The 27903-nt window shown below is 28.7% G+C and overlaps 2 protein-coding genes and 1 pseudogene across 5 annotated transcripts in view; all 3 read right to left on the minus strand.

Annotated features, from left to right (window-relative positions):
* LOC123297377 (homeodomain-interacting protein kinase 2) overlaps window positions 1-21033 on the minus strand; it is a 51215-nt gene extending 30182 nt beyond the window's left edge. For 3 of the 4 annotated variants that reach the window (XM_044879014.1, XM_044879016.1, XM_044879013.1), the window contains exon 1: window positions 20974-21033. In XM_044879014.1, the coding sequence (XP_044734949.1) occupies window positions 20974-21000 (27 nt within the window). In that variant the 5' untranslated portion in view covers window positions 21001-21033. Of the gene's footprint in view, window positions 1-18279; window positions 18767-20973 lie in introns of those variants that run through there. The other variant, XM_044879015.1, reaches the window with a different exon arrangement.
* Window positions 21034-21169: 136 nt separating this feature from the next.
* On the minus strand, window positions 21170-23170 carry LOC123297385 (annotated as a pseudogene).
* Window positions 23171-24260: 1090 nt separating this feature from the next.
* LOC123297556 (programmed cell death protein 6-like) lies at window positions 24261-27565 on the minus strand. Its single transcript, XM_044879263.1, has 4 exons — window positions 27360-27565; window positions 27184-27290; window positions 25680-25948; window positions 24261-25132 (listed from the first exon to the last, which is right to left on the minus strand). The coding sequence occupies exons 1-4, from the start codon at window positions 27413-27415 to the stop codon at window positions 25031-25033; spliced, it is 534 nt and encodes a 177-aa protein (XP_044735198.1). The 5' UTR covers window positions 27416-27565; the 3' UTR covers window positions 24261-25030.
* Between the last annotated feature and the right edge of the window lie 338 nt (window positions 27566-27903).

Raw genomic sequence — 27903 nt, forward strand, 5'->3', positions numbered from 1 at the left:
TTTTTGTTAAACAATGCTTGAACAGTACTAGCATATGAAATAGTTTCATTTTACTTCTTCGTTACATCAACGTGTAGGTGTTGTTTTTCATTTGGTAATATTTATACGTTTTCATGGAATTCTTATGTTTTCTTGGCATAATACATATAATATTTTCTTGATGGAATTTTTTTTTTCTCTGTGTACGAAAAGAAAAATACATCAAGCACTTTAGTGAGTCAGTGGGTTGTTGGATTGTATACATTACCATCCATCCATATTTTATTAATTGATGGCTGGAGTGAATGAATACTTGTTACTATGGTTACAAGCAAGTTTGTTTTACCTTTTAACATTCTTTGAGCGATAGTAGAGACTACTAATCAAGTAATTTTGTCATATATTGAGCGAAAAACAATTTTGGGATAATTAAAAAATGAAAAATGAACATATTTGTAAAAAACTAAGTAATCAAATGGTTTAAATTTACTGCGCCTTTACTAGCTCGACCACTTAGCCGGTTAAGGATTGTTAGTTATAGTTAATAAAGATTGTTAGTTTTTTACTATCTGTTAATATTTCTTTCAAATGCAATTATAAAGATTATTAATGCTATTATTAAAAGCTTAAAAGTGTAAAATTGTGGTTAGCTCCAAACTATGCTAGCAGATGGCGATATCTGTTGACTAGATTGAGTAATTATTCAATAGATGGCGCTATGTTAAAAATACAAACGTTTTACAATTTAATTATTTTATGTAACAAGAACAATATAACAAGAACCTTAGCCACACCAAAGCGTGGCCGGGTCTGCTAGTTTACTATAATATATAACTGAAGAGTGAAGAGTTTAATTGAACGCGCTAATCTCAGGAACTACTGGTTCGAATTGAAAAATTCTTTTAGTGTTGGATAGCCCATTTATCAAGGAAGGCTATACGCTACATAACATCGCGCTAGCATTTATTCGTCTGCTTTGCTGGACGATTTCGAAAACTACTGAAAGGTTTTTAAAGAAACTTTACAATAATATAACCCATACATATCCATAACACATAAGCTATAATTTATAAAGAGACTAGCAGTTAGCCGTCCCAGTCGCTGTACGATTTCGACATCGCTTGGCGAAGTTGCAAGGGTCAGCTAGCTATAATATAAACTGAGAAATTCCTAATTTTGTATTAAATATAAATATTGTATTTATTTAATGATGGAAAATATAAGCTCATTTATAAAGTATTATAATAGGGGAAATCATGACTATCAGATTTTTGAAATAATCGAAGGGTTCGTTACTTTGTACATCAACCTATATATTTGAACGTATTTATTTCTCAAAACCATACAAATTACCTTGATAATTATAAAAATGAATTCGTGTGTATTAAAATGTCAAGGTCAGTCATCGTATTATAATATTATTTGAAAATACACACATATAAACACACAAATTTTTGGTTTGGTAATTTTGATAAACATATTTAATACGTCTAGATTATATACAGACTGGCCTCATCTTTATAAATAACAAGTGAAAACAAACAATTGACTGAGTTAATTGTTGAAATACCATGTAGGTATAGACAGTGTTGATGAAACAATCGTTTGTTTTTTGACGTCACGTTAATAAAAAAAGATATCCACTTTTAAATAGCTACACACACACTGATATTCCCATATTAATGCATACTATAAAATTTGCACCTAATAAGCGCCCTCGTGGGTAAACAGTGAAGTTTACAAAAAAATTTTTCAAACAAAAGTTGTTTATTTTTTTGTAAAGAACATTTTTTACATTTAAACTTTTGTTCTATCTCTAACGGTTTACAAGATGGGTCCTACGGACCCAAGACCCAATTGACCCATATTGCTCATTTACGAACTTGACCTCAGTTTTTAGGTCCTGAGTACGCTATAAAAATTTCATCTTGATATCTCTTTTCGTTTTTGAGTTATCGTGTCCACAGACGGACGGACGGACGGACAACCGGAAATGGACTAATTAGGTGATTCTATGAACACCTATACCAAAATTTTTTTCGTAGCATGAATATTTTTAGGCGTTACAAACTTTGGACTAAACTTAATATACTATGTATATTTCATATATACATGGCATAAAAATTACGTGTCACATTGTTTGTCCGCTATGGACTCCTAAACTACTGAACCGATTTTAAATTTGATTTGCACACCGTGTGAAATTTGATCCAATTTGAAAGATAGGATAGCTAACATATCAATTTATAGTCGCAATATTATTTTATCGCAAATTGTTTGTCTATTATTTGACAGTCACAATTATCTGTTAGCTCCAAACGATTCTAACAGATGGCGATATCTGTTGGCTGGATTGAGTAAGTATTCAATAGATGGCGCTATGTTAAAAATACAAACGTTTCATATAAGCTACAATTTTATATTAATTTGTGTTAGCTAAAGACGAATTAACCAAAAGTATTGTGCGCCAATAAGTGCTAAATAAAATTAAAATTAAAAGTATTTATAATTTTAATAAAATTTTGATCAATCGTGTTCAAAGTCCTTCCCTTTCAAATCCCAATCCAGTGGACTCTTATACCAGCTCTAACGTTTCCATCTTCGTTCGTAAATAATAATTTCATTGTATTAAGGGGTAACGGTAGTAGAAAATCAGCCATGGAGGTCGACATGTTTTTTTACAAATGACATCTATGTAAAAACGCGAAAACTTTTAGCTTAATTTAAAAAAAAAATGTTTTTTCATTCGCCTTCGAGTATAAGATTTTTAGGATTATATTTCTAGAGTGACGCTCTGTATTTACTATTATTTTTAAGTAAAAAAATATTAAATAACAAACAATATGAGACGTTTCAATTACCATTTTTGGATAATTTGATATTTTCATTATTTTTTTCAATTTTTGTTTAATATCATATAACCTATTATATTATGAAAGAAATCGAATATATCACAGATATATAAGACCAAAATATATACCTATAGCTGGGTATTGAGCTGTCCTTGAAATTTATCTTTTTTTTTTGGAAAAACGTCTAAGTTATCAAAACCAGATTTAATGAAAAGAGTGACTCCACTCGCATACATGAGCAAAAAATTGAAAGAAGTAGAATTTGTTACATCAGCGCGGAAGCTATTTTAAACGTGTTACAATTATTTTTTTATAATTGTATATTCTTTAGAATTATTATTATTATATATTAATAAAATATACCGAGTGTTTAAAAAGTCTGCACACGATTACACATTTCATGAATCATGATACCTATTACTTATTCGAAAAATCAATAAATGCGTCGTAAAAATTTTAGAGCTATTACAACATGGCAACCATTGCCGAATAACAATCAAAACTATTATAATTACCGTAAACTTTCATTACTAAATATCGAGCAATATTTGTTCCGTAGCGAAATGGCAAAAACTGAATTCTTAATTCTTTCATAAGGCTTACTCACGATACTTCACAGTCTACACAATCGGGTGTTTCAAAATTATAAATTTGTTTATAGAACCTTGAGTTCAAAGTTTTGAATTGCTTGGTTGAAAAAGTGAAAAAGCAAAACATAAATTTTATGGAATCTACTTAATTTTCGCTCAATTTTCTCGAAAAGCAACTTATGCTTTAGTGTCAACTTCATCACTCAACCTCGTACGGTAGTTGTATCACATTCGTGGCACCATTCGCCATATTTGATCTCGCGATGAGATTGGACAATCTCATATCGGTAAGTATTAAGAATTTTTTTTCAGTGTACTAATTTATTTTTCGTGTTTTTCATTCGATTAAAAATATTTTTCTTTTTTGTGAAGAAAGCATTATCATCTCAAAATAACGAAAATACAAAGTACACAATTTGCTAATAGTGAATGGGTTGGGTGGACGCCATCAAAATGACTAATAATATACATAAAACAATATGCGACACTTTAGCTATGTTATAAATTTATTCGCTCAAAGTTGACTATAAGCAAGCATTTAAAAAAAGCTCTAACAAGTTCAAATACCTGTAGCGCTTACGTCATTTAAAATAAGGTCACAACTACAGAGTATACCATCGTACATAAAATAATATATTCTGTGTTATGACTCAGAATAAATATCGAATTAGTCGAAATACACTTTGCATACACCGCCTTGTGACAGAGCCACCCACTTTATTAATTATTTCCTTTGAAAATCATAGAAAGGAAGTGAGATTGAAGATTGTAATTTATTTTCTATGTTGAGTCATTCATTCGAATATGAACGATTGATTTTTCTGAAAATTCGAAAATATATATGATGAGTAATTTTATCATTTTCTGTTACAGTGATTCATTTGGTAAATGTAATAAAATAACTTTCCTCGAAAAGTAATAGAGTAACGATTATTTCGGCCTAGTAATAGGGTATTATCGCTAAAAATATACTCAAATATTCTGATTTGGAGTCATAAAAGCACATTTTTCTTTTAAAATATTAAAATTAAAAATCGTAATTTTTAAACTATATATCACGTGACCTAAAACGTGGGTAAGCCCTGTTGTGATGTCATAGTAGTATGAGTCATAGACCATCAGTTAGTTCAGTGTAGACAGCTGGGTATAATATATACATAGATAATAAGTATTTATATTTATAATAATCAGATGTCTATGAATATATCTGCCAAACTTATTTGTGTTATTTCGTATAGTGATACCCATATTACGTCATCAAATTGGATGCCCGCGTTTTTGACAGTTTAAAAAAGGTTTAAAATTTAATTTGTTTTTGGCAAGAAAGCGTGTGTATTTTTCCGAAATAAATTTTTGGTGACTTTTTATTAGCAAAATCAACATTTTGAAGTACTTTTTTAAAAATAGTGGAATACCCTATTAAATCACTTCCACATCTAAAATACAAAATCGTCACAGTCAGGTCATAATCACTCATAATTTAAAAATCGGGGAAAGAGTTAAAAAATCTGCCTAAGTTTTTTCGGCAGAGAAGCAGACACCACGAGTTAAAAGAAAGGGAGTAAAAAGAATTTTATGAATTGGTATAGATGAGTGATGAACTATAACAACGCCAAGTAACATAAACTCTCATTAAAACGAAAGTTATACGTTCTCTTTTTTTTTAAATGAAAATTTTGTCATAAACCATCATCACATCCTTTAATTTTGCTAATAACAACAATATTTGTCATAAATTAATTTAATTGGGAATAAACTTGTTTCAAATCACTCCAATTTTGATAAGTTTCAAAGAAAACAAAACCCATCGCTCCTTAGCGCACTGCACCACGCAAATTTTCACATATATTTTAGCTATTTAGTAGACGATATCAACATTCCTGATAATATTTATCCCCAAGGATATTTGGAATACCAACTACGCAGTATATCAAAACATGTTATGAAATAAACGGAAAATTGTTTATACAAAATTCTACGAATTGACAACGTCGAAACTGATGTATATGTCACCGGGTTTTTGTAAGAATCATTAGTTTATAATAAATATGGTCTGATTGTGAACTGTCGATAGATTGTGAACAAACTATAGGATTTACAATCTAACCCATTTATTTTCGTTAAATTCTAAACTAACAATGACCAACTGTCAGTCCTATCACTACACAGTCTTGTTGATATAGACGAATTCGAATCGATAGAGCTACTAATCGAAATGCTTCATCGGAAAAAGCGTTCAGTTATTTAGAGTATGTTGTTCATAATTTATTAAGTTTACTGTCAAGGCGTGAACAATTTTGTCGCGTCAGCCATGACCCGTAGCAATATGTGTTTTTGATTTCGAGTATTCGTGGGTAGTAGGACTCACTGCTTAGAATTATTCGTACCACTGGATCCGAATGGGATTTACTTTCCATTATAAGTACTTGTTCATTATCGACAGTCCATGATATCAGATTTTTTGCAACGATAGTTTATAATCTAATGAAAACAAAAACGATAGATTGTAAATCTTATTGTGCGCTTATAATTTATCGACAATTTACAATCTGAGTAGATTTATTATAAACTAGCGATTCTTACAATAACGGTGACATATATACATTACTCTTCTATCTAAACTGTGTTTTATGTATGTTACTGACTCAACGGAGAAACGAACCAATCAAGCTACCACCCACCCATATTATGACAATATACAACTCATTAGCAGACATATCGCAAATATAAACAAACAAATCGTGATGAGTAGGGTCTTAGAAGTCACACCAAGAAGTTTCTGTGAAATAAATTATTGTTTTTTTTTTTTCAAAACGACTACCTATAACTAGGGTTGCCAACTATACTTTATAACAACGTATCCTACTTTATTTTCTATAAATATACTTTACACTTTTTCATAAAATTAAAGTATGCAAAAATATTTTATTTCCAATCTTTACTGTGATGCGTAAAACAAAACACTTATTTGAGTAAAATAGTTAGTTAAGTTAAAACAGAATGTTTATCGATAATTTTTCAATTTATATCGATATTAGTTTGAGTAATGTAAAAAATAGTTTGATTTTAATAACTTCCTAACATATCTTTGAAAAATGAAGCTAAATTTGAATATTTTGAAATGATAATTGACAAAGTCCAAATTACAAGAAAAAGTTAAATTGGGCGATTAACTGTTAAGATGGACGATTTATATTCCGAGTCATTAAGACTTAAAGAAATCCAAAGAACATTTACAAATAATGATACAGAAAATCGTAATTTTTAAACTGTATATCACGTGACCTAAAACGCGGATAAGCCCTGCTGTGATGTCATAGCGGTATGAGTCATTGACCATCAATTAGTTCAGTGTAGACAGCTGGGTATAATATATCCATAGATAATAAGTAATTATATTTATTATAATCAGATGTCTATGAATATATTTGTCAAACATATTTGTGTTATTTCGTGTAATGATACCGATATTACGTCATCAAATTGGATGCCCGCGTTTGTGACAGTTTAAAAAAGGTTAAAAATTTAATTTAAGTTTTTGGCAAGAAAGCGTGTGTATTTTGGTTACTCGGAGTAAAACCGATAACTTTCAATCATACATTTAATATAAACAAATGAGTAGCATTATCAACATGGATGTTTGCAAAGTTTTCAACATAATTTGAACTTTTTTTTGAATGTAGAGTTTGTTTTTAGATTGAATTCAAAACCATATGACTGTTAACTTCCAAGGTCAAGTTTTGATTTGATTAAGTTGTATATTCGAATAAAGATTTAATCGATATTCCTGTCGGTAAATATGAATTTATTCCCAACATTTAAAAAAAAATTTTGTCTGGCTGGTAATTTAGTTGTATATACGCACATCGTGTTAAAACTTTTGAATAAATTCGAGTAGAATGCTGCTGTCTGGGGGGTATGTATATATATGGTACGTTTTATCTGAATATAATGTCAACAAGATTGTGAAAGGATCTAGCCGGTTAAGCGTATGAAAACTGTACTCGCGTCTGATGAAGGGTTCTTACCTTGTTTTTATTGTTTTCATCTAAAATAGTCATCACAATAGAGGTAGCAACTCTGAACGTAAAAATTTTTTTTTCTCAGTACCTACCGAAGATTGAAACTGTACATGACTATCGATAATTATAATAAGTATATTTTTTTTATAATTTTTGCAAAATGGGTTAAGAGCCAGGCCAAAAAAAATTCGTTTAATTTACTAAAGCTGACAATTTGGGGATTGGTTATAGTAGTTGTGTACACACACATACTGCGGTCAGTCAAGCGAACGATAGAACAGGGGTCAGATATATGAAACGGTTAAGTTTTACGTGGTACTAAAATGAATTTACTAAAGCTGAAAATTGTTATACAGATTGCATATAAATAAAAGTTATGATTGTCAATCAGTTAGTTGTTAGAACAGAGCTGGTCAGTCAGCTCTTATTTATGAAAAATGAATACATCAGATCATTTATGATTTCTATATTGCATATGAATAACAGTTATGACAGTCAGTCAGTAAAATGTTAGAACAGGGCTCGTCAGACAGCCGTTATTTATGAACAATGAATAAATAATATCCATTAATGATTTCCGTGGTATTTAAATGAATTTATTAAATCTGAAAATATACAAGCTGTAAAACAATTTTTAGCTAAACTCATTTGAATACCACGTAAATCATAAATGAATATTATTTATTTATTGTTCACAAATAAGGGCTGACTGGCCAGCCCTGTTATCTATATGCAATATACAAGCTGTATAACAATTTTCAAATTAATAAATTCATTTAAATACCACGAAAATCATAAATGAATCTTATCTATTTATCGATTATAAATAATTTCGAAGCAATTCCTGCCAATATCTTACAAACTTGCCATTCTATGGCAAAAATGATCCAGATTTTCAAGTAAACAAAAGGTCAAGTTTTTACAACAAATAACAAGGGGATTAACTAACAACTAAGAGTATGAGAAGTTCTTATGACCTTCTCAAGAAAATTTTCTGATTCCTCGCTTAAGTACTTGTATAGTATGCATCTTTAATTCTAATCTAAGCTTATGAAAAGACACCACAAAGCCCGTCTGCCCTAAGATAAAACAGACCTTTGGTATTATAGTTCTGATGATTCACAAATATACTCTACCAACAACCATTTCGAAGTATTACACAATACAATATATGTATATTGCGTTCTAGTCGTCAGTCGACATTCTGTTACGTGATAAGTTATGTATGTGTGTTTGTGTGTATGTGTATGAGCAGACTGACTGACCTGGCGCGGCGGCGAGCACGGCAACATAACAACACCGGGTTTGATGATATACCTAGTGGAGGGTATGTATATCTCGATGAAGAAGAAATGTTGATGGTTTTTTTTTTATAATAATCCTATGTTGCGCAATAATATTACGCTTGTTTTAAATAAAAAATCAACAACGTCACTAAAGTTTTCATTTAAAAATAAAACCTGTTGTGTATGTATATGTAAAACCTTAAAACCTACAAGGTATTTTCCTTTTAAAGATGTAATTCCGTATCAAATACCAGATTCTTTGGATTGAAGATTTTATTTTGAATATAAAAAAAAGGTAATTGGGAATATCGCACTTTTTACCTGCTCAATGTCTTCTATTTATTATTGACTTAAACCTTAAACTGTAGATTTTGAAATAAAAGTTTTTAGAGTATTTACAATATATAGAGGTATTTAAATAATTAACTTACAAAATACTTTTTTAAAATAACATATACAAAATTTATAATATTCCAAAAAGGATTATAAGACTGTAACTGTAACTGTAAGACTTACAGTGTAAGTACAAAGTTTTGAAAATAATTTTAATTTTATGAGATATAGGCACCAAAAAAAGACATATTCAAACCAATGCTGGTTATTGTTAGAAATTATACAGGTAAAAATTTATCCCTGCAAAAGAAAGACCGTTTTGAATATATTTTCAATGCATTTTTTTTTTTTTGAAAACTTTTAAAAGAAATTCATTAAAAACAAGTGAAAACAAACAATTGACTGAATTAATTGTTGAAATACCATGCAGAGTCAGTGTTGATTTCTTTATCACATTACACATACATATACTTGATTAAATAAAAATCACAACAGTTAAAACATTCTAAGCGTACTCATCATATGTTATGTTATAATAGTAACACTTAGAATGTTTTAATTCGAGCGTTTTTAATGACATAGAGTATACATGTCACACATACATAACTGATATTCAAGTATGGTACATACTGTAAAATTTCCGCCAAATTGACGCCCTCACGGGTAAACAGTGATGTTTACGAAAAAATGTTTCAAGCAAAAGTTGTTTATTTTTTGATAAGGTACATTTTTTACATTTAAACTTTTGTTCTATCTCTAACGGTTTACAAGATGGATCCTACGGACCCAAGACCCAATTGACCTATGATGCTCATTTACGAACTCGACCTCACTTTTTACGTCCTGAAACGCTGTAAAAATTTCAGCTCGATATCTTTTTTCGTTTTTGAGTTATCGTGTCCACAGACGGACGGACGGACAACCGGAAATGGACTAATTAGGTGATTCTATGAACACCTATAGCAAAATTTTGTGCGTGACATTAATATTTTTAAGCGTTACAAACTTGGGACTAAACTTAGTATACCTTGGCATATTACATATATGCATGGTATAATAAGATTATATTATCATAGTGTCTGTCACCAGGTTCTCGTCGCTCATTTTCTTTTAAACTCTGAAACGTTAGGTTGCGTCATTGGATGTAACCACGTCAGAATAATTTTATTAGTTTATATCGTTTATTTAACGTCAAAACCAAGAAGATTGTTAGCCTGGTGAAGAGTATGTCGTTTTCACGTGTTTAGGATTCAGTATACAATTTTAAAATGATCCAATTAAACCATAAGAAGTTCTAGAATTAACAAGTGAAAATAAAGAACTGAGTTAATTGTTGAAATACCATTTATAGACAGTGTTCAATATCAGTGCTTGTATTATTTTTATAAATAAATTTTAAAAGATTCATTTGAGTTTTGAAATTTTGTTGTATCTGTTACGGTTTAAAAGATGAGTCCTACGGACCAATGACCTAATTGACCTACATTGCTCGTTCACGAATTCAAAGTCACTTTTTACATACTGAACACGTTATAAAATTTTCAGCACGATAGCTACTTTCATTTTTGAGTTATCGTGCTTATGGATCGATGGACGAACAGGTAAACGAAAATGAACTAATTAAATGACGTTATAAACATCTGTATCAAAATTTTATTTGTATATTAAAGGAGTGTTATAAGTTTGACCCACTATGTGTGTCTGTCTGTCTATCTGTGGCATAGTAGCGCCTAAACGGATGAACCAATTTGGATTTTTTTGTTTCGCCTGGAAGGCAATTTTATAGGGAGTGTTCCTACCTTTAAGGCGCTACTATGTTTAGTTTGGAGAAGACTCTAGAGTGTTCTTAGATACGTTCCAAGTACGAGTTTAGGGTTTCGCACCCGAACAAATTCTCGTTAAGCTCTAGTTACAAACTTGGGACTAACTTTAATATACTCTGATATATTTCATATACAGGGTATACAAAGTAGCCTCGAGTACTTGAGCTTGCAAAATTCTGACGAACTACTGACGATTTTGAACGGCTATTTCTCGAAAAACTCGGAAACACCTCTCCTTGCAAACACGGAAGACATTTTTTTTACAATAAGTGATGGTATTATCAAGCGATTGCCTGACAACTTTTCTTGTATTTCTTTAAATTCGGGTGGGCGGTTTAGGTGCTACGATGTCAAACTTATAACACCCCTTTTTTTAATTTGGGGGTTAAAAAATAATACGAACTTTAGTAGAAACCAAGCCCTTATTTTCCAAAACTAAACAATATTGTTATCCGCTTGTGCACTATTAACGTAATTATTAATTTTTCGGAACCTTTGATACGAATGTCTCAACTCACACTTGTATTCTAATCATTTTATTTCTTTTTATAATCGTAATGACGTCAAAATGATATTTATAAGTCAAAAAATTTAAGGACATTTTATGTAACACGTACATATAAATTTATTTTCGTGAATGTCCTTGAATTGTTGCTGATTTAATTAGCGGGCGACAATTTTTAATCGAAGGAACTTTAAAAACAATTATTCAACTTTATTCGGCTATGCAATGTGCAACTTATATCTATTCAAATTTTTATAGCTGTGTATATAATTACAGGTCAAAGGTTGCAATGATTAGAAAAATAGAAGCAAAAGAAAAATTTCCTAATATTTCTTTAAATTTTACATTATTGCCCCTTTTTATAAATTCCTGCTTCTTGAGAAAAGAAAATTACCATAGAAAAAAAATTTGTTGATTAGATTACAGGGTGCACAAAACTTGACAACAACACAAAATTATCCAAAAATTGTATCAATACGGTTTTGTCACCCTGTAACTTGGAACATCCTGTAATTTGGTCAATTTTGATTCAAAATTTTATTTCTAGCCACGTGTAAGTAATGATTGAAGAAAAAAATTATAATTTTTACTTTTAGATAAAAGCTTGTGTTTTCAAAGTATCTCCTTTTTGTTAAAATTGTTCCCTGATAAGGTTAAAAGGTCGCAAGGTTATTTTATAAAATACAAATTGATAAAACATTACTCTTTTTGGTGACCACTAAAAAGCAAGATAATGAATGGTCAGCAAAGTATAAGTAGCTTGTGATAAAATATTAAAATTATTTTATCCTTATTATGAATATTAAATAATATTCTGACATTGTAACAAGGTTTGTTAATGACCTAAAAATAAGTTTAAAAAATTTGCCAAGTATGAATTTTATTCATGCAAGGGGTTCTGTACAACATACAAAAAAAAAAAAAACAGAATGAGTTCGAATAATACGTATAACATTTTTTACCTTATATGTTTCTACAAAGTGATCAAATGGATTAAACACTCGGAATCTACTTAAGAAATTTTCAAAAATATACAGTGTGTCGAATTAGGTCGGAACCATATGGAAAACTTGTTTATTATTTGTTTTATGTAAAAAAGGTATTTCTGATAAAAAGTTCATGCGTAAAACATAAATTTCCCGAATGAAAAAAAAATTTTTTAATATTACTTAAGGTAGTACCAGCATGAAATCACTTTTCGACAGATTTGGCCGAATTTTTTTTCTCGGGTTTATAATAGCTTTATTTATGAATTCCTAAAATTTCATAATTTTTGACCGTTTAGATCGCGAGATATTTAAAGACAAAGTTCGCGATTTTGAGGGTCATGTCCCATTTAAAGCATGTAAAATGTCCGGTCTCTCCAACTATTTTTCATGATATTATTATATATTGAAGAAAAAGTAGAAAAAAATGTTTATACAATACAATTCTAAAAAAAAAATTTAGAAATTAATTTTCACTTTCGAGATATTAATTTTGACGTAAATTGATCGAAATTGGGACGTTGTCATAATTATTTCCCATTTTAAACGGTCAAAATTTCTGAAACTTTGGTAATTAATAGTAAGCATTATTAAATTCTTAAATTTAATTTTTCGTTAAATTCTGTCGAAAAAAAAATTGTACCATTGCTTTAACATAGAAACTGCAAATACCATGCTGGAACATCCTTAAGTCATATTTTATCGTCTAAAGTGAAATAAGGTTATGGTTAGGATTTTCATCAAACCAAATTTTGCAGTATTTGCCCAAAAATATATTGCATAGTGTTAGTTATGCTCAAAAATCGAAAGCATCTACCTGCCTTTGTTTTCCATTTTCCAATTTAGGATTGAGTTTTCATGGTTAACACGGAGACTTTTTTTGGTGGAAAAAGTGATATATCCGAGTTTTCGTGATCGATTATAAAATATAATAGACCACTTGATCTAAGATGCTTTTTAGCCATTCAAGAAACGAAAAAAGCCTTATATTGAACCAAAAAGAAAAAATACAAATTTTGAAATTTTCGAGCGTTATGTGAGCGTATGTCGGTGTCAGTAAAGGAAAAAAATTATGGAAAAAATTTGGTCATATTTCCCGGATTTAAATCTAAATTAGGTTTAATATTCCATTAGAATCAAATAACAAAATTTTTAGACCCATTTAGAGTCTAAATGGCCAAGCGGTCTAAGGCGTTTGTCTTTGTCTGTTTGTTTCATTTAGACTTAGGTTGCGGGTTCGAATCCAGGCAGCGGCAGCGTGAACAATTTATAATTAATGGGAGTGCAGAATTGATCACATTGTCGTCTTTTGGATAAGAACGAAGTTACCGACTCCACCCACATCAAAATGTAATTGTAAATATGTTTGTAATTAAATAAATAAAGATTAACAAATAATTATGTGGGTGGCTTCTGTTATAGGCGTATATGTCAGAGAAACGGAGGTTAAGCCCCATTATTAAAAAAAAAAAATTTTATTGTAATGAATTCAAAGCTCTGATTAAATTTTTTTTATTCCAATTTACCAAACATACTGTATACATAAATTTCGGGCAATTTAAAACCTGCAATTGATTATTAAATTAAAATCTTAATTAATAAGCAAGATGGGGGAAGAGGGAGGAGATCTTTAAAAGAATAATGAACGTGACATCCAATGATCAATTCATATCGCTTCTAATCAGTCTAATCTAAACTTGTCAATAATTAAAAGATAATGGCAACCATGTTGCAAAAATTAATTACGTTGTTCTACATATATTTCATTTCAGATAAACTGAACTTTTTATATTGATAAAAAAGAAATGTTTTAAGTTATTTATTTGCAAATTGTTTAAAATATTTTATATAATTAATAATAAAGCCGTTGCGGACCTTCTCAATCTCATTATATTTGTCAGCCAACCAAATATTCTACGAAATACGTAAAGATAATCTTTGCTAAAATTTTTGAGAAATACAGTAAAATTTGAGTAAATTTAAAATTGAGACGCGTCCTTAAAAAGAAGAGAGCAAATTAAGTTTACCCTAATTTGCTTTCAAACAAAAGTTGTAAAATTTTGTATAAGGAATATTTTTTACATTCAAACTTTTTTGTTCTATCTCTAACGGTTTACAAGATTCACCCAATTGACCTATATTGCTCATTTAGAGCTAAAACTCACTTTTTACAACCTGTGCATGCTACAAAATGATATTTCTTTACGTTTTTGAGTTATCGTGTTCACGGATAGACGAGCAGACAAACGGAAATGGCCTAATTATTTTAATTCTAACCTTTACAAACTTTGATGCCCAATTTCCCCAAAGCTATAAAAGACAGAAAGATAAAAATTTGTAGGTTGCCTCAACTATTGAGACTCATGAAAATTCTTTGAAAAAAACTGTCCTTAAATAGTTTCCTAGAAAATACTTCGAAAAATTTTCGATAATTATAACATATGGCAATCGGAAGGCGCTATAAATTTGTTGGTTTTTACAACTTTTATGATTTATTTAAAAATTTGATTTGTTAATTTTCACTTATTTTTTATAAAAATGCTTCAAAGCGGGTTTAAAAACCGTACCAGAATTTCGGTGACTTTGGAAAACTTGTGGATATATATATATTCAATACAATTTTTTATTGAACTGCAATTACTGAATAAAAAACTTTTCTTGGAAGATTTAAAGATCAGTTAACGCTTCAAAATATTAATTTTCTTATTTAAAAATCAGTTCAAAACAAAGAAAATCAAGTTTTATTATTAATTTGTTATGCATTCTTATACCATTATGATTAAAATATTCGTCAAATTAAAATTAGATAATTTTTTAAGCTCGATTATATGTTCATTTTACATGAAATACACTATAATCAAAATATATACAAAAAGACCTCTAACCAAAAAATTTTTTAAATTAAAAATGAATAAAATGGATGTCGACCATGGGATTTAAATAAAAACTCTCATTTGGTGAACACCAACAACCAGTAACTAATCTTATTTTAGGTCATTTTAAAGGTAAAAACCTTGAATGTGTATCAACCAACGTACAGGCAATGGAGAGAAGCTGCCCGTCATGCTTACCAACAACCAACGAGAAAGTTGATTTCATATTTCATGAGTTGAGATATTCAAAATAAGTTGATCATATTGTTTTTGTTTTTTGGTATCGAATACACTTTTATTTCTTCGAATTATTTTCAATTAAAAAAAAAAAACACGTGGTGAGAAATCCACCCACAAAATAAACGAATCATAATTTTGAAAATAAAATATTGAATGAAACGCGTAAGATAATTGTTATTTTAAGAAATTAGTAACTAAAAATAAATTTTCAAATATGTTACTTTTTTTTATACCATGTATATGAAATATACCAAGGTATACTAAGTTTAGTCTCAAGTTTTTAACGCTTAAAAATATTGATGCTATGAACAAAATTTTGGTATAGGTGTTCATAAAATCACCTAATTAGTCCATTTTCGGCTGTCTGTTTGTCTACCGTCTGTCGGCCTGTCCGTCTGTCATCACGGTTACTCAAAAACGAAAAGAGATATAAAGCTGAAATATTTATAGTGTGCTGAAGATGTAAAAAGTGAGGTCGAGTTCGTAAATCAGCAACATAGGTCAATTGGGTCTTGCGTCCGTAGAACCAATCTTGTAAACCGTTAGAAATAGAATAGAAGTTTAAATGTAAGAAATGTAAAAAAAAAGGAATAAAAGTTTAAATGTAAAAAATCCCGGAGAATTGATTGCCTAAGAGCTCCGGCATGGATTAATACGGCACTTTTAAAATGGCAAAAATTTTATATCACGGCAAATAATAGCAATTTTATAATAAGCAAAATTGTAGAAAATAAATTTTGCTAGGTTTACAGAGATATTTACAACTTATAGTTCGAATCTAATAAAATAATAGAACATTATTTTTAGTTTCGAAATGCAAACATGACCTGTCCCAATGAAATGTACGTAGAGTTCGTACAAAACGAAGTGGCACCGAGCAAGAGAGAGTGTAGATACGAGTGCACATACATATACATCATACACTCTCTCTTGCTCGGTGCCACTTCGTTTTGTACGAACTCTAAGTACTCTTGACTATTTCATAATTTACAGTGTGACTCAATGTGTAATGGGAACCAAAATATATTTTATTAAATTTTATAATAAAAAGTTATTCTTCAGAGAAATCCCTGCTTAATGAGAAAATAAGAAAAACATAAGCATATTTTTGATAAAACTACAGTCTCCAGTAATTAAAAACAAAATTAACAAGTGAAAACAAACAACTGAGTTAATTGTTGAAATACCATGCATGGACAGTGTTGATTACTCTATCACTTTACACATGCATACATGTCACACATACGTAACTGAAATCCCCATATAATACAAACTATCCAATAATTTACGCCTAATTTGCGTCCTCACGGGTAACCAGTGAAGTTTACGAAAAAATGTTTCAAACAAAAGTTGTTTATTTTTTAATCAGGAAGATTTTTTACATTTAAACTTTTGTTTTATCTCTAACGGTTTACAAGATGGGTCCTTCGGACCCATAGATCAAGATCCAATTGACCTATGTCCTTCGGACCCATAGATCAAGATCCAATTGAGCTATGTTGCTCATTTACGAATTTGACCTCACTTTTTACGTCCTGAGTACGCTGTAAAAATTTCAGCTTGATATCTTTTTTCATTTTTTTAACTGATTTTATGAACACATATACCAAAATTTTGTTCATAGCATCAATATTTTTAAGCGTTACAAACTTGGGACTAAACTTAGTATACCTTGCATATATGCATGGTGTAAAAATTATTTATAATATATATATAAATCCTTAATATACAGAGTGCAGAAATTACAAAATTTTTTTAAATTTTGTAAGTTTGAAAAAGTTGATTGTAGGATTATTAAATATTCCAGTACAAAAACAATGGTGCCTTATTCTATTGTCAAAATAATAATTGTCTTTCTCATTAATTTTCTAACATTTTAAATATATTAGGATTTAAGCTACTTTTTCAACTTTCCACGAAAAGTGTAATTCCAATGAATTATTTTTCAAAGAAATAGGTTGATAATTAAAGTTTACTACAATTAACAAACATGAAATCTATTTAACCTAAATTTTTGTTTAATCCATTATTAAAATAATCTTTGTTAAATGTGGACTAAGCTAATTTGATCATTCACTGCTCTAACTCACTTGATCATACGTGAAAATTTGTCTACCGTATGGAAACTTTTAAGTGTCTTTGTTTTCAAACACCTATTTTTATTATTATAGTTAAACCTCTTTAAAAAAAGACTTGAGGTTATATAAATAAGTTCTAGTTGATTGCTAACACCCCCTCCCCCTCATTCTTACACATTAAATTACATATTATTAAAATATAAATGATCAAATCAATAACAATAAATAAAAAATCAAAATAATTTGACCTTTAGATTAAAACTTTTTGTAATCTGAGGTCAGACTATAAGAAAAAACCCCTTTAAAACACACTGTTGCTATGCTATTTACAAAACTAAATATAAATATAGGACCTACTTAAACACCTCAACTCATATTACCACGAACTTAAAATAACCAATTTATTTTGGCTTTAATAAAAACTTGTTATCAAAAAGTATTTTATTTATAAAATTAAGCAACGTGTGAGATCTGAATCAAACTAGAAATAAAAAACGTGAGCTCTCAATTTAAAAATGAAAACTATAAATTGTATCCAAAAAGGATTAATCATAAATATATAGAGTTCCAAAACAAAAATAGAACAATATGTTCCATAAACAAAGTTGAAAAAAACCATATTGTACGAAACTTTAAATGGTACTGTTGTTGGGTGGTATATGAATGAGTCTATTACAGTAAAAACTATTTTTGTTAAAAAATGAGAATTTACCTCTCTATCACCTGAGTTGAAAACGGTTTCATTTGCATTGTGTCATCGGTGACAAAGTTATAATTTTATAAAATCAGCCATCTTGAGTGATTTATTTTATACTGTTACGGTTTTTTTTTTATGTTTATTATTTATTATTCCTCAAATCCTCACACAAATGTCACGAAACCAACACTATTTTCGTCAACATAATATGTTTTGAAACGAAGCCACTTCACAAAATTTCTCCTCACAAAACACACAAACACCCCCAAATTAGGTCAATATATTGAACATAATTGTTTGTCCAGTTTTATAAAACCAATACACAATTATTTTGTACATTATTTCTTGATTTCACAAAGCATTTTTAATTTTTTCTACGCACAAAGATATTCATGACCAATTCTACACTGTGTTACAAAACACACTAAAATTACAATACCAACAAAGATTTGATCGTTACTTCGTATTACATCGTGTTAGTGTTATACTTTCGCGACTTCAATCCAATTTAACCAACTTGAACAGAACATATTTCTTGTAAATTTCTATACCATTCACTGACTATTGTATTCGTTGTGTGCGTAGTCATGGTGGGGATAATAAAATCGATGCCAGCGCTTTAAGTGAAAAATTTTGGAGATAAAGTGGGCTGTTATGACTAATTTGCAATTATTTACATGTTAATGATATAGAAACTGTCAAATTAAAATGATTGAAAAACACTAATTAATTAAACTTAATGCATTAAAAATTGTGAAAATAAGAAATCAAATTGTACAAATATTATTTTTCAAATGTTAATTATCGTAATTATTTATTTAAATTTGTGAAACAAGAATATTAAATTTTAAATGTAAGTTTTCAATGCAATCCACACAATTATATATGCATCCATTAATTCTATAATTAAAGTAGTGTATCGTTGTCATGGAAACGAAATTCACGCTCGGAGCGAATACATATACATATTTGTAATATACACGTAATTTCTAGTATTATTTTACTTGTATTTAAAACGATGTTTCACGAATTTACACGAATTATTAGAATTTTATTTTTATATCATGTATCTATCGCTATCCCATTATTGTGAATGTTTGTAGGCAATCGGAAATCCGTCATTTTTTAGTTTACCTAGATCACCCAATAGTAGACCATGTATTGCAAAGCAACTGAAACCCAACTTGCTTGCAACATAAATATTCACACAATTTGAAAAAAGTAAAAATTTATGTAAAAATATACTTAAATATTATGATTTCGAGTCATAAAGGCACTTTTTTCTTTTAAACTGTATATCACGTGATCTAAAACGCGGGTAAGCCCTGCTGTGATGTCATGACGGTATGAGTCATGGACCCTCAGTTAGTTCAGCGTAGACAGCTGGGTATAATATATACATAGATAATAAGTATTTATTTTTATTATAATCAGATGTCTATGAATATATCTGTCAAACTTATTTGTGTTATTTTATATAGTGATACCCATATTACGTCATCAAATTGGATGCCCGCGTTTTTGACAGTTTACAAAAGGTTTAAAATTTAATTTAAATTTTTGGCAAGAAAGCGTGTGTATTTTTCAGAAATAAATTTTTGGTGGCTTTTTATTAGCAAAATCAACATTTTGAAGTACTTTTTCAAAAATAGTGGAATACCCTATTGTGTTGATTATTAAGGGCGCTATAGCTCGGCATAGAAGTTTCACGTCCATATCTATATATATGTTCTTGGTTTGAAAAACTAGACATACTAAGTATATGTTGAAATAAATCAAAATGACGGATTACAAAATGCCTACAACATACACACACATCCAGTAGAGGCACCTATTATCTAATTCTTGAACTATTTAAACAGGTGGTATAATTTGAACAAAACTTTAAATGTTCGTTTTTCGTTACATGTATAAACAAAAAGTTACTACTAAAATGCAAATATTAAAACTTCTACATACAGACGAAGTTTGTGATACAGAGAGATTATTTTTTATAAATAAAAGAAAGTTTACCTTTTTTTTAAAATTAGAATTTTTACTCATTATGAAGATTCTACAATTTAGGTTTGTTTGGTCATATTTTGTAAGACCACACTTCCCCACCTATTAGTTCGTATTATAAAATTTAAAATATTCTGAAAATTCCAATTCACTAAAAAGTTTGTAAGTTAAGTCCTATTTTAGCGAGTAAAAATTCGTAACATTTTCCTCCTACGAAAATTCAATTAAAATAAATTTTGATAATAAAATTGGGTCTTGCTAAAATTAACTATACCTCACGCATTGCTGAACAAGCCTAAAATTTAACGTTAAAACTTAAATAATGCGCATGTCTTTAAAATATTTAAATATTTTATACTTTAAAATAGCAAATATTCTTTTTTAAATATATAATTTACAATCCATATTTTAATAAACAATAAAACATATTAATTTAGTAAATATGACAGAACATGCTGCAAATTTACAAACATATAATCAAGAATTTGTAAAATGTAATTTCATAGAAAATAAATATAACCTCACAAATACAAATTTTTTTAATTTAGTTTTTTAATCATCTTTAGGTATAGAAAATTTAAAAGATCGCCGTGAAGAAGTTCGAAATAAGATACATGAAGAAAAACAACAAAAAATACGTTTAGAAAAAGAATTAGCAATAATAAATGCACAATTAGAAAAATTAAATAAAAATTTGAATCATCATACCAAGATTTTTGAAGAATATGATAACATAATTAAAGAATCCGAAGCTGGTTTTTTAAAGGTATTTTTATTTATTATTCAATTTTACTGACGTTATAATTATTTGTCATTTATTTTGTAATAAATATTTACAGATTTTAGAAAGTTCACAAGTGCTGCTATCTTTGGTTAAAAATAAAACTGCTACTTTAACGGGTGATAGCGATTGATGTACAAATTTTAAATATGTAGAAAAATAATTTGTTATTTGTAATATTTTGTACAGTTTTAAAATATCCATCTCATTAGATTTTGTGTTGCCTCATTTTATCCATATTTTACTGTTCGATTAATAAAATTTGTCATTTCTTTTGATACTTCGCTGATCTGAAATTTTAAAGGGAAATATCAAAGAATGTATAGAAAGAGTGTAAATCGAATGTATTTTTAAAAGTATTTACATATTTTTAGGAAGTTTTAAGTAAATTTTATCAAAATTTTAAATCTTTTTTATGTATCTCAATTTAATTATTATTTCTAGCTTATTATAATGTTAAATTTAAATACTAATTTCACATTTTCATGTATTACATTTTAATTCCTTAATATGTTTGAGTAAAAAAAATCTTTTATTTCGAAACGATTATTTATTTCGAAAATTTCAAAGGAGCTATACTTGTATGTTTTTTTTTATGTCCTAATTACATTCTATTCTAGTTTCGAGATTTCCAATTGAATCATGGCTCTGTGTTAACAAGCTTGATTGAGATCTTCCTCACCTTTTAGATAGGGTCCCCCATTTTCCATTCTCTAGATCCTCGCTTTTGATAGATAACTATATTTTATATTAACACTATTCGATTTATATAAAAATTAAAACAAATTAATTACTTACCCTTACCTAATGAGCAAAATCAAATTTTTTCACAATGGTAAACCGAATATCATGGCTAGAAATTTCTCATAATGTACTCGAATTATACCATCGTGATCAGTGTCTTGTACTCGAAAAGCTGAGGTTAAATTCTAAAAATTAATGACAAGTATTTCTTTTAAAATAATTGTGGCATGTTTCGGTCAATGGAACCATGATTATACTGTTTTGTGATAAGTTTAATAAATAATTGAAATTAAATAAAAATAGTTATGTTAAATTCATTTCAATTAACTCTAAAAAAGTAAGTTAAAGCGATCCAAATTTTTTAATTATACAATTTGAACTTTAAAGAAACAATTTTTCATAATTTTATTTACATAGTCACTAAACGATTGGATGGATTTGATATTGAGGTGCATTCACTAACAAAAGTTTTTTAATTTAAATTTTATATATTTCTCTTAATATGAAAACTATTTATTGTATTTTGTGGCATGCTACAAAACGTAGATATTCACTATTTGTTAGTTTTCAGCACTTTTACAACAAACACCTTTAAAGGAAATAAATTCAAAAAAAAGGCTTTTGATACGTGAAAGCTTACATATAAAACAATACAGCATTGTATAAAATCATCAAACATAATATCCTCACGACCGATCAAATCTGTGTATTATCAAATCAACAATTGGATCGGTTAAACGATAACCAAAATGATGTAAAGCCATTTTCAATTCATTTCTATTTATAGTTCCTGAATAGTCTATATCAAATGATTTAAAGCAAACATCCCAGTCTGAAACATATTGCCATAATGCACAAAATTCTTCTAACTGCAATTGTCCTCGAGCGCTTCTATCAAACATTGCTTTAAAAACATATCATGTTTCACATTTTCGCCTCGTAAGCTTATCTAACGTTTCTCGTTTATCTTTTGGCAAATGTTTTGAAAAAAAGTTAACAAGTATTACCTATCATTAATTTACAAGTTTCAACGTTAAAATTAGGCCATGATCCATGTGCAAGAGCTTGTTTCAATTCCTCTGCCGAGATAAATCCACTACGACGTTTATCAACCCTAAAAGAAAACTTTCGTTACATTGCAGGGTAAATCCAGTCAATTAATAATTTTTAGTATTATATACCTTTGAAAGATATTCCAAAGGAATTGTGTATCAACTGGTGGCCCACTAGCCATTATTTAAAAAACCAAAAGAATACCCAATATTTTAAAAATCAAACAAAATTATATCTAAAACAAAACATCACAAAAGATTTTGAAAATTAGGCTTTGTGGGATTTCTTGGTTAATTCCATGATTTTATAAAATATTTTTACAGTACTTATTCAAAATTTAAGAACTCCTTGATAGCATTGACATTTATTTAAAAATATACAAGTGTCTAGTTACACGTCAGTGTCTAAATAATGAGTTATGTTATTTACACGTTAAAATGTACGCAAAAATGGGGATAAATAACAATAAAGATTGGAAAATGATACATAATGTCAGTTGTCACGTCTTATCCACATCACATTTTTTTCAGAATAAATATTATTTACTAGCTTGATACCCACCCGCTTCGCTGGGATTAAAAGTAAAAACTAGTAAAGTCCACCGTGTTATAGCCTTCACATCCCTTGCTTTCACTTAACCCCCCTCCATAACATTCGAAATAGGGATATTTAAAACAATATTTATATTTCGTAACGAAACTATAGAACGGCTCAAAATTCTTTTGCGCCTAATTAAAGGATTTTATAACTAACCACCTTATCGAGAATTTTAATAGAGTTTATAAACCTTGGAATTAGATATTTTCGATTCATAAATCGGACTTTTTTTCCAGGTTATGCAACAAGCCATACTGTCAAAAATTTCGATGAATGAGTTCATGTGTGCCCTTACGTTAACTTAAGGATACCTTTCACATGAAAAAGTACTTAAACATTAAACAATAATTTTTTTTACGTAATAAACAAACATATTATTAAGAAAAAAGAAGGTTTATTTATATTTTGGAGCTTTTAAACATTTAAGTATATAATTTTTAACAAAAGTGCTTTTTAAATACTTGTAAATATATAATATCTGAATACAATCAAAGTACTTAGCATTTAAGTAAATTATTATTTAAATTTTTATATATTTTTATCACATTTTAATGTAAATAAATTTTTAATAATTATAATAACTGTTTCAGAAACATATTTGCATATAAAAATTACCTAAAATCCTTTAACACGATACCTTTTTCTGTTTAAATAACATCAAACTTTGTTGGTATAAAAATTTTAACTCAAAATATTTATTATCAAAATTAAAACTATTAATTAGAAAAAATTCATTTTAGGAACTGTTATAAAATTTCCATATTTTTTTAAGAAATAGACATCGTGTGTAAGGGATAAAAATTATTAATTACTAAATGATAATAAAAATTATTGTACGATTATTTCAATTATAATTAATATAATTTTGGCGGATTAGTGATTACTATCAAGGAAAAGTTTAATTAAATATTGACTGTCGATCCAGTTAAATTACTTTAACGTATTCCATTTCAATCGCCATGAAAAAAATATATCGATTTATTAATACCGTAACTTTTTAAGGGTGAAATTTAAAACATTGCGTTGACATTTTATAGAGTTTTTTCTCCCATTCATCAAATCACTATTTATTATAAGATTCTAGACGAAAATTTTGATTGGAAATTATCTTTTGTCTATATTTATACTTTGTCTAACTTCTTATCACAAATCTTTCACCTTTGAGTATAAATAAGATTGCTCTTATAGGTCCGTAGAAAGTTGAACTATTTTATTAAGTAAAGCCAAATTCGTAAACAAATATTAAGATAAAATTATTATAAAGAGGAATATAAATATTTTTTAAATTGACGAATCATAAATCCTCGCATTTGTCATGGGTCTATCATTACATCCACATTAATGGAATTTCGTCGAATTTTATAATTCAGTGTGAAATGTTAGATTTCCAAATAATTGCTAGATAAGTAAGTAAAATACCCATAACGGTCAATATACGTTTTTAGGACGATATAGTTAAATGGAACAGTGATCTATGTAAACCCCTAAAAACTAAGGGTCTATGCAGAACCCGATTTAAATAATAACCATTTTATTGATTTCAAAATTAATTTGATAGTAACCCTAATCAAATGGACAAGAGCGATACATTTAAATTTTTAAACTGAATACCATGCTTAAAAATTGTTCATAATGTATTGTAATGACACCATCTTGATCAGTATCGTATTGACGGAAAGCTGAAGTTAAAGTCTGAAAATATAACATTTTTTAATTTAGATAATTGAGTTTTTTCAAAATAATTTCAAAAAAGTTACATACAATTTTAAAAATCTTATATAAAAAGAAACGAAAACGAAGTTAACAGAAATTTTTTTTAAATTTAAAGTTTTTTTTACTGGCTTGCTTAATTTGAGTTACAGGCTCTACTCGACCTATACTTTCATAAAAATTATCAAAAAGCATTTCTGTTTTTCATGATAAAGGTCTATTGTTTATTCGACAACCCAATTGTTAAAGAAAAATTATTAAATTTGTATTCAACTTTTTTCATAATTCAATGATCCGAAAAAAAATTTAAGCCTGGTGGTTAAAAGACAAGCTTAAATATAAAAATACCAGTTTGAACCGCGATAATTTTTACTGAAAGAGTCATAAAATTAGCCCCTTGTAATATTTCTCTTTGTAGGAAAAAGGATAATTACACCAGCAACAAAAATAGTGTATTATTGCTGGTAGCCCAGGAATATCGAATACCTAAAGACGGCTCTGATGAAAATAAATTTAAATGAAAACTTACATATAAAACAATACAACATTGTATGAAATCATCAAATAAAATAGTTCCACGTCCATGACGATCAAATTTGCGAACTAACAAATCGATAATATTTTCTGATAGACGATAACCAAATGATGTTAAGGCCGTCTTCATTTCATTTCTATCTATATTTCCTGAATTATCAGAATCAAATGATCGGAAACAATTTTGCCAATCCGTAACATATTTCCATAATGCAGCAAAATCTTCAAAACTAACTTGACCTCGATTTTGTCTATCAAACATACCTATAATAAATAGTATTGTTTTTAAAATTTATCTACTTGTCTACAATATGTCATTTTTAATGAATTTTCTGTTGTAGGCACTAAAGACAGTCTAGTAAATGGCCAAAATGACCATAAATATATAGTTATTGATTAAAAACGATCGGAATGCAATTTAGTATCTGTTCTATTTTTGGTATACAAAGGATGTTGAGAGAGAGTATACTACTCTGCCCAAAAAATAAGGTGACTCTTCCAAATCAATTTCATCCCCTTCAAAGTAATCCCCTCCCGATGCAATACACTTATGCCAACGGATTTTCCAATCTTCAAAACACTGGTTGTAGTCACTTTCCGAGATTGCCTCCAGTTCCGTCTTCGCTGCGGCTTGAAACTCCTCTATCGTATCAAAATGGTGACCCCGGAGCGGACTTTTGAGCTTGCTGAACAGTCAGAAGTCGCACGGCGCCAGATCAAGTGAATACGGTGGTTGTGTAACGATATGGGTTGAATTTTAGATTAAATGATCACGAATTATGAGTGCAATATGGGATGGTGCATTTTCGTTGTGTAAAAACCATGAATTATCTTTCCACAATTCCGACCTTTTTAGGTGGATAGCGTTACGAAAATGACGCATAACGTTCAAATAATATTCCTTGTTGAATGTTTGGCCGGGCGGAAGGAATTCATAATGCACAACAAACGTGCTCAGTTTAAATTCAAATGTCACCTTATTTTTTGGACACAGTATTATAAAAAAAAATTATAATTTTTGCGTTAATAATAATAAAATGGTATATTACAAACAAAATTTTATGAAATTAATTTTATAACATTTTTATTTTATCATTTGATTTTATTTTTCTGTAAATCTATAATTAACAGAGATATTTGCGGTTTTTTGGGGAAAACCCTAAAGTTGGAATGCCTTGGTTGATATTAAGTAAATAGAAATATTTATCGTAAATATATTTGTAGAAAGACATTTTTCTGTCATGATATAATTTATAATAATATATTTTTGTCTATTTATAAAGGTAAATCATTAGTTCTCTAATTTTAAACTATTAACGATATTGAAATAACAATCGTTGCCATGGTAATTAGTTTCGCATAACTGCTTTAGTTTCAGTTTCATTTATAAAATTCGTTAGACTATCTATCAGTTGCATTTAATATACATAATAAAAATCCTATATACAATAAAAATCCGAAAAAGTAAGTTAAAAAAAAAAATTAACCGGAAATAATACCTATCATTAATCGAACTGTTTCTGGATTGAAAGGGGTCCATGTTCCATTTGATAAAGCTACTTGTAATTCGTCTTGTGAAATATATCCACTACGATCTGTATCAACCCTAAAAGAAAATTTCGTTGCAAAATGAAAATCTTGTAACTAATTTTGAATGTAATAAGCAATCTCATACCTTTGGAATATATCCCAAAGGAAATTCCTATCTACCATTGGTGCTCCATAAGCCATTATTTAATTACTTTTTTGTTTTTCGAAATGAATAAATGTTTTCAATGAATTTTAACCTAATGTCACATGCCAAACATCACCAAAGAATGCGAAAGTATCGTACTTTGACGTACGATTATTAATCAGGTTCACGAGTACACCTATTTATCACTACTTGAAATGAAAATAAGTAATATAGTGACATCTGTTGAACATGATAACGAGTTGAATGAATGTACACGTCATAAAAGCCCGTTCACATGATTCATTTATTATTGCGCAAATATATGTAAAAACACTACTTAGACATAATACTCATCTGAATCGATCATTAACATATAATAACTATTTAACAAAAAATAAAACCAATTTCTAAACAAGAGAAAAAAAAAACAATTGACTGAGTTAATTGTTGAAATACCATGTATAGACAGTGTTGATGACGCAATCGATTGTTTTTTGTTGATGACACACACATAACTGATATTCCCATTTTAATACAAACTATA

The sequence above is a fragment of the Chrysoperla carnea genome, chromosome 4 (assembly GCF_905475395.1).
Source record: "Chrysoperla carnea chromosome 4, inChrCarn1.1, whole genome shotgun sequence".
NCBI classification, from domain to species: domain Eukaryota; kingdom Metazoa; phylum Arthropoda; class Insecta; order Neuroptera; family Chrysopidae; genus Chrysoperla; species Chrysoperla carnea.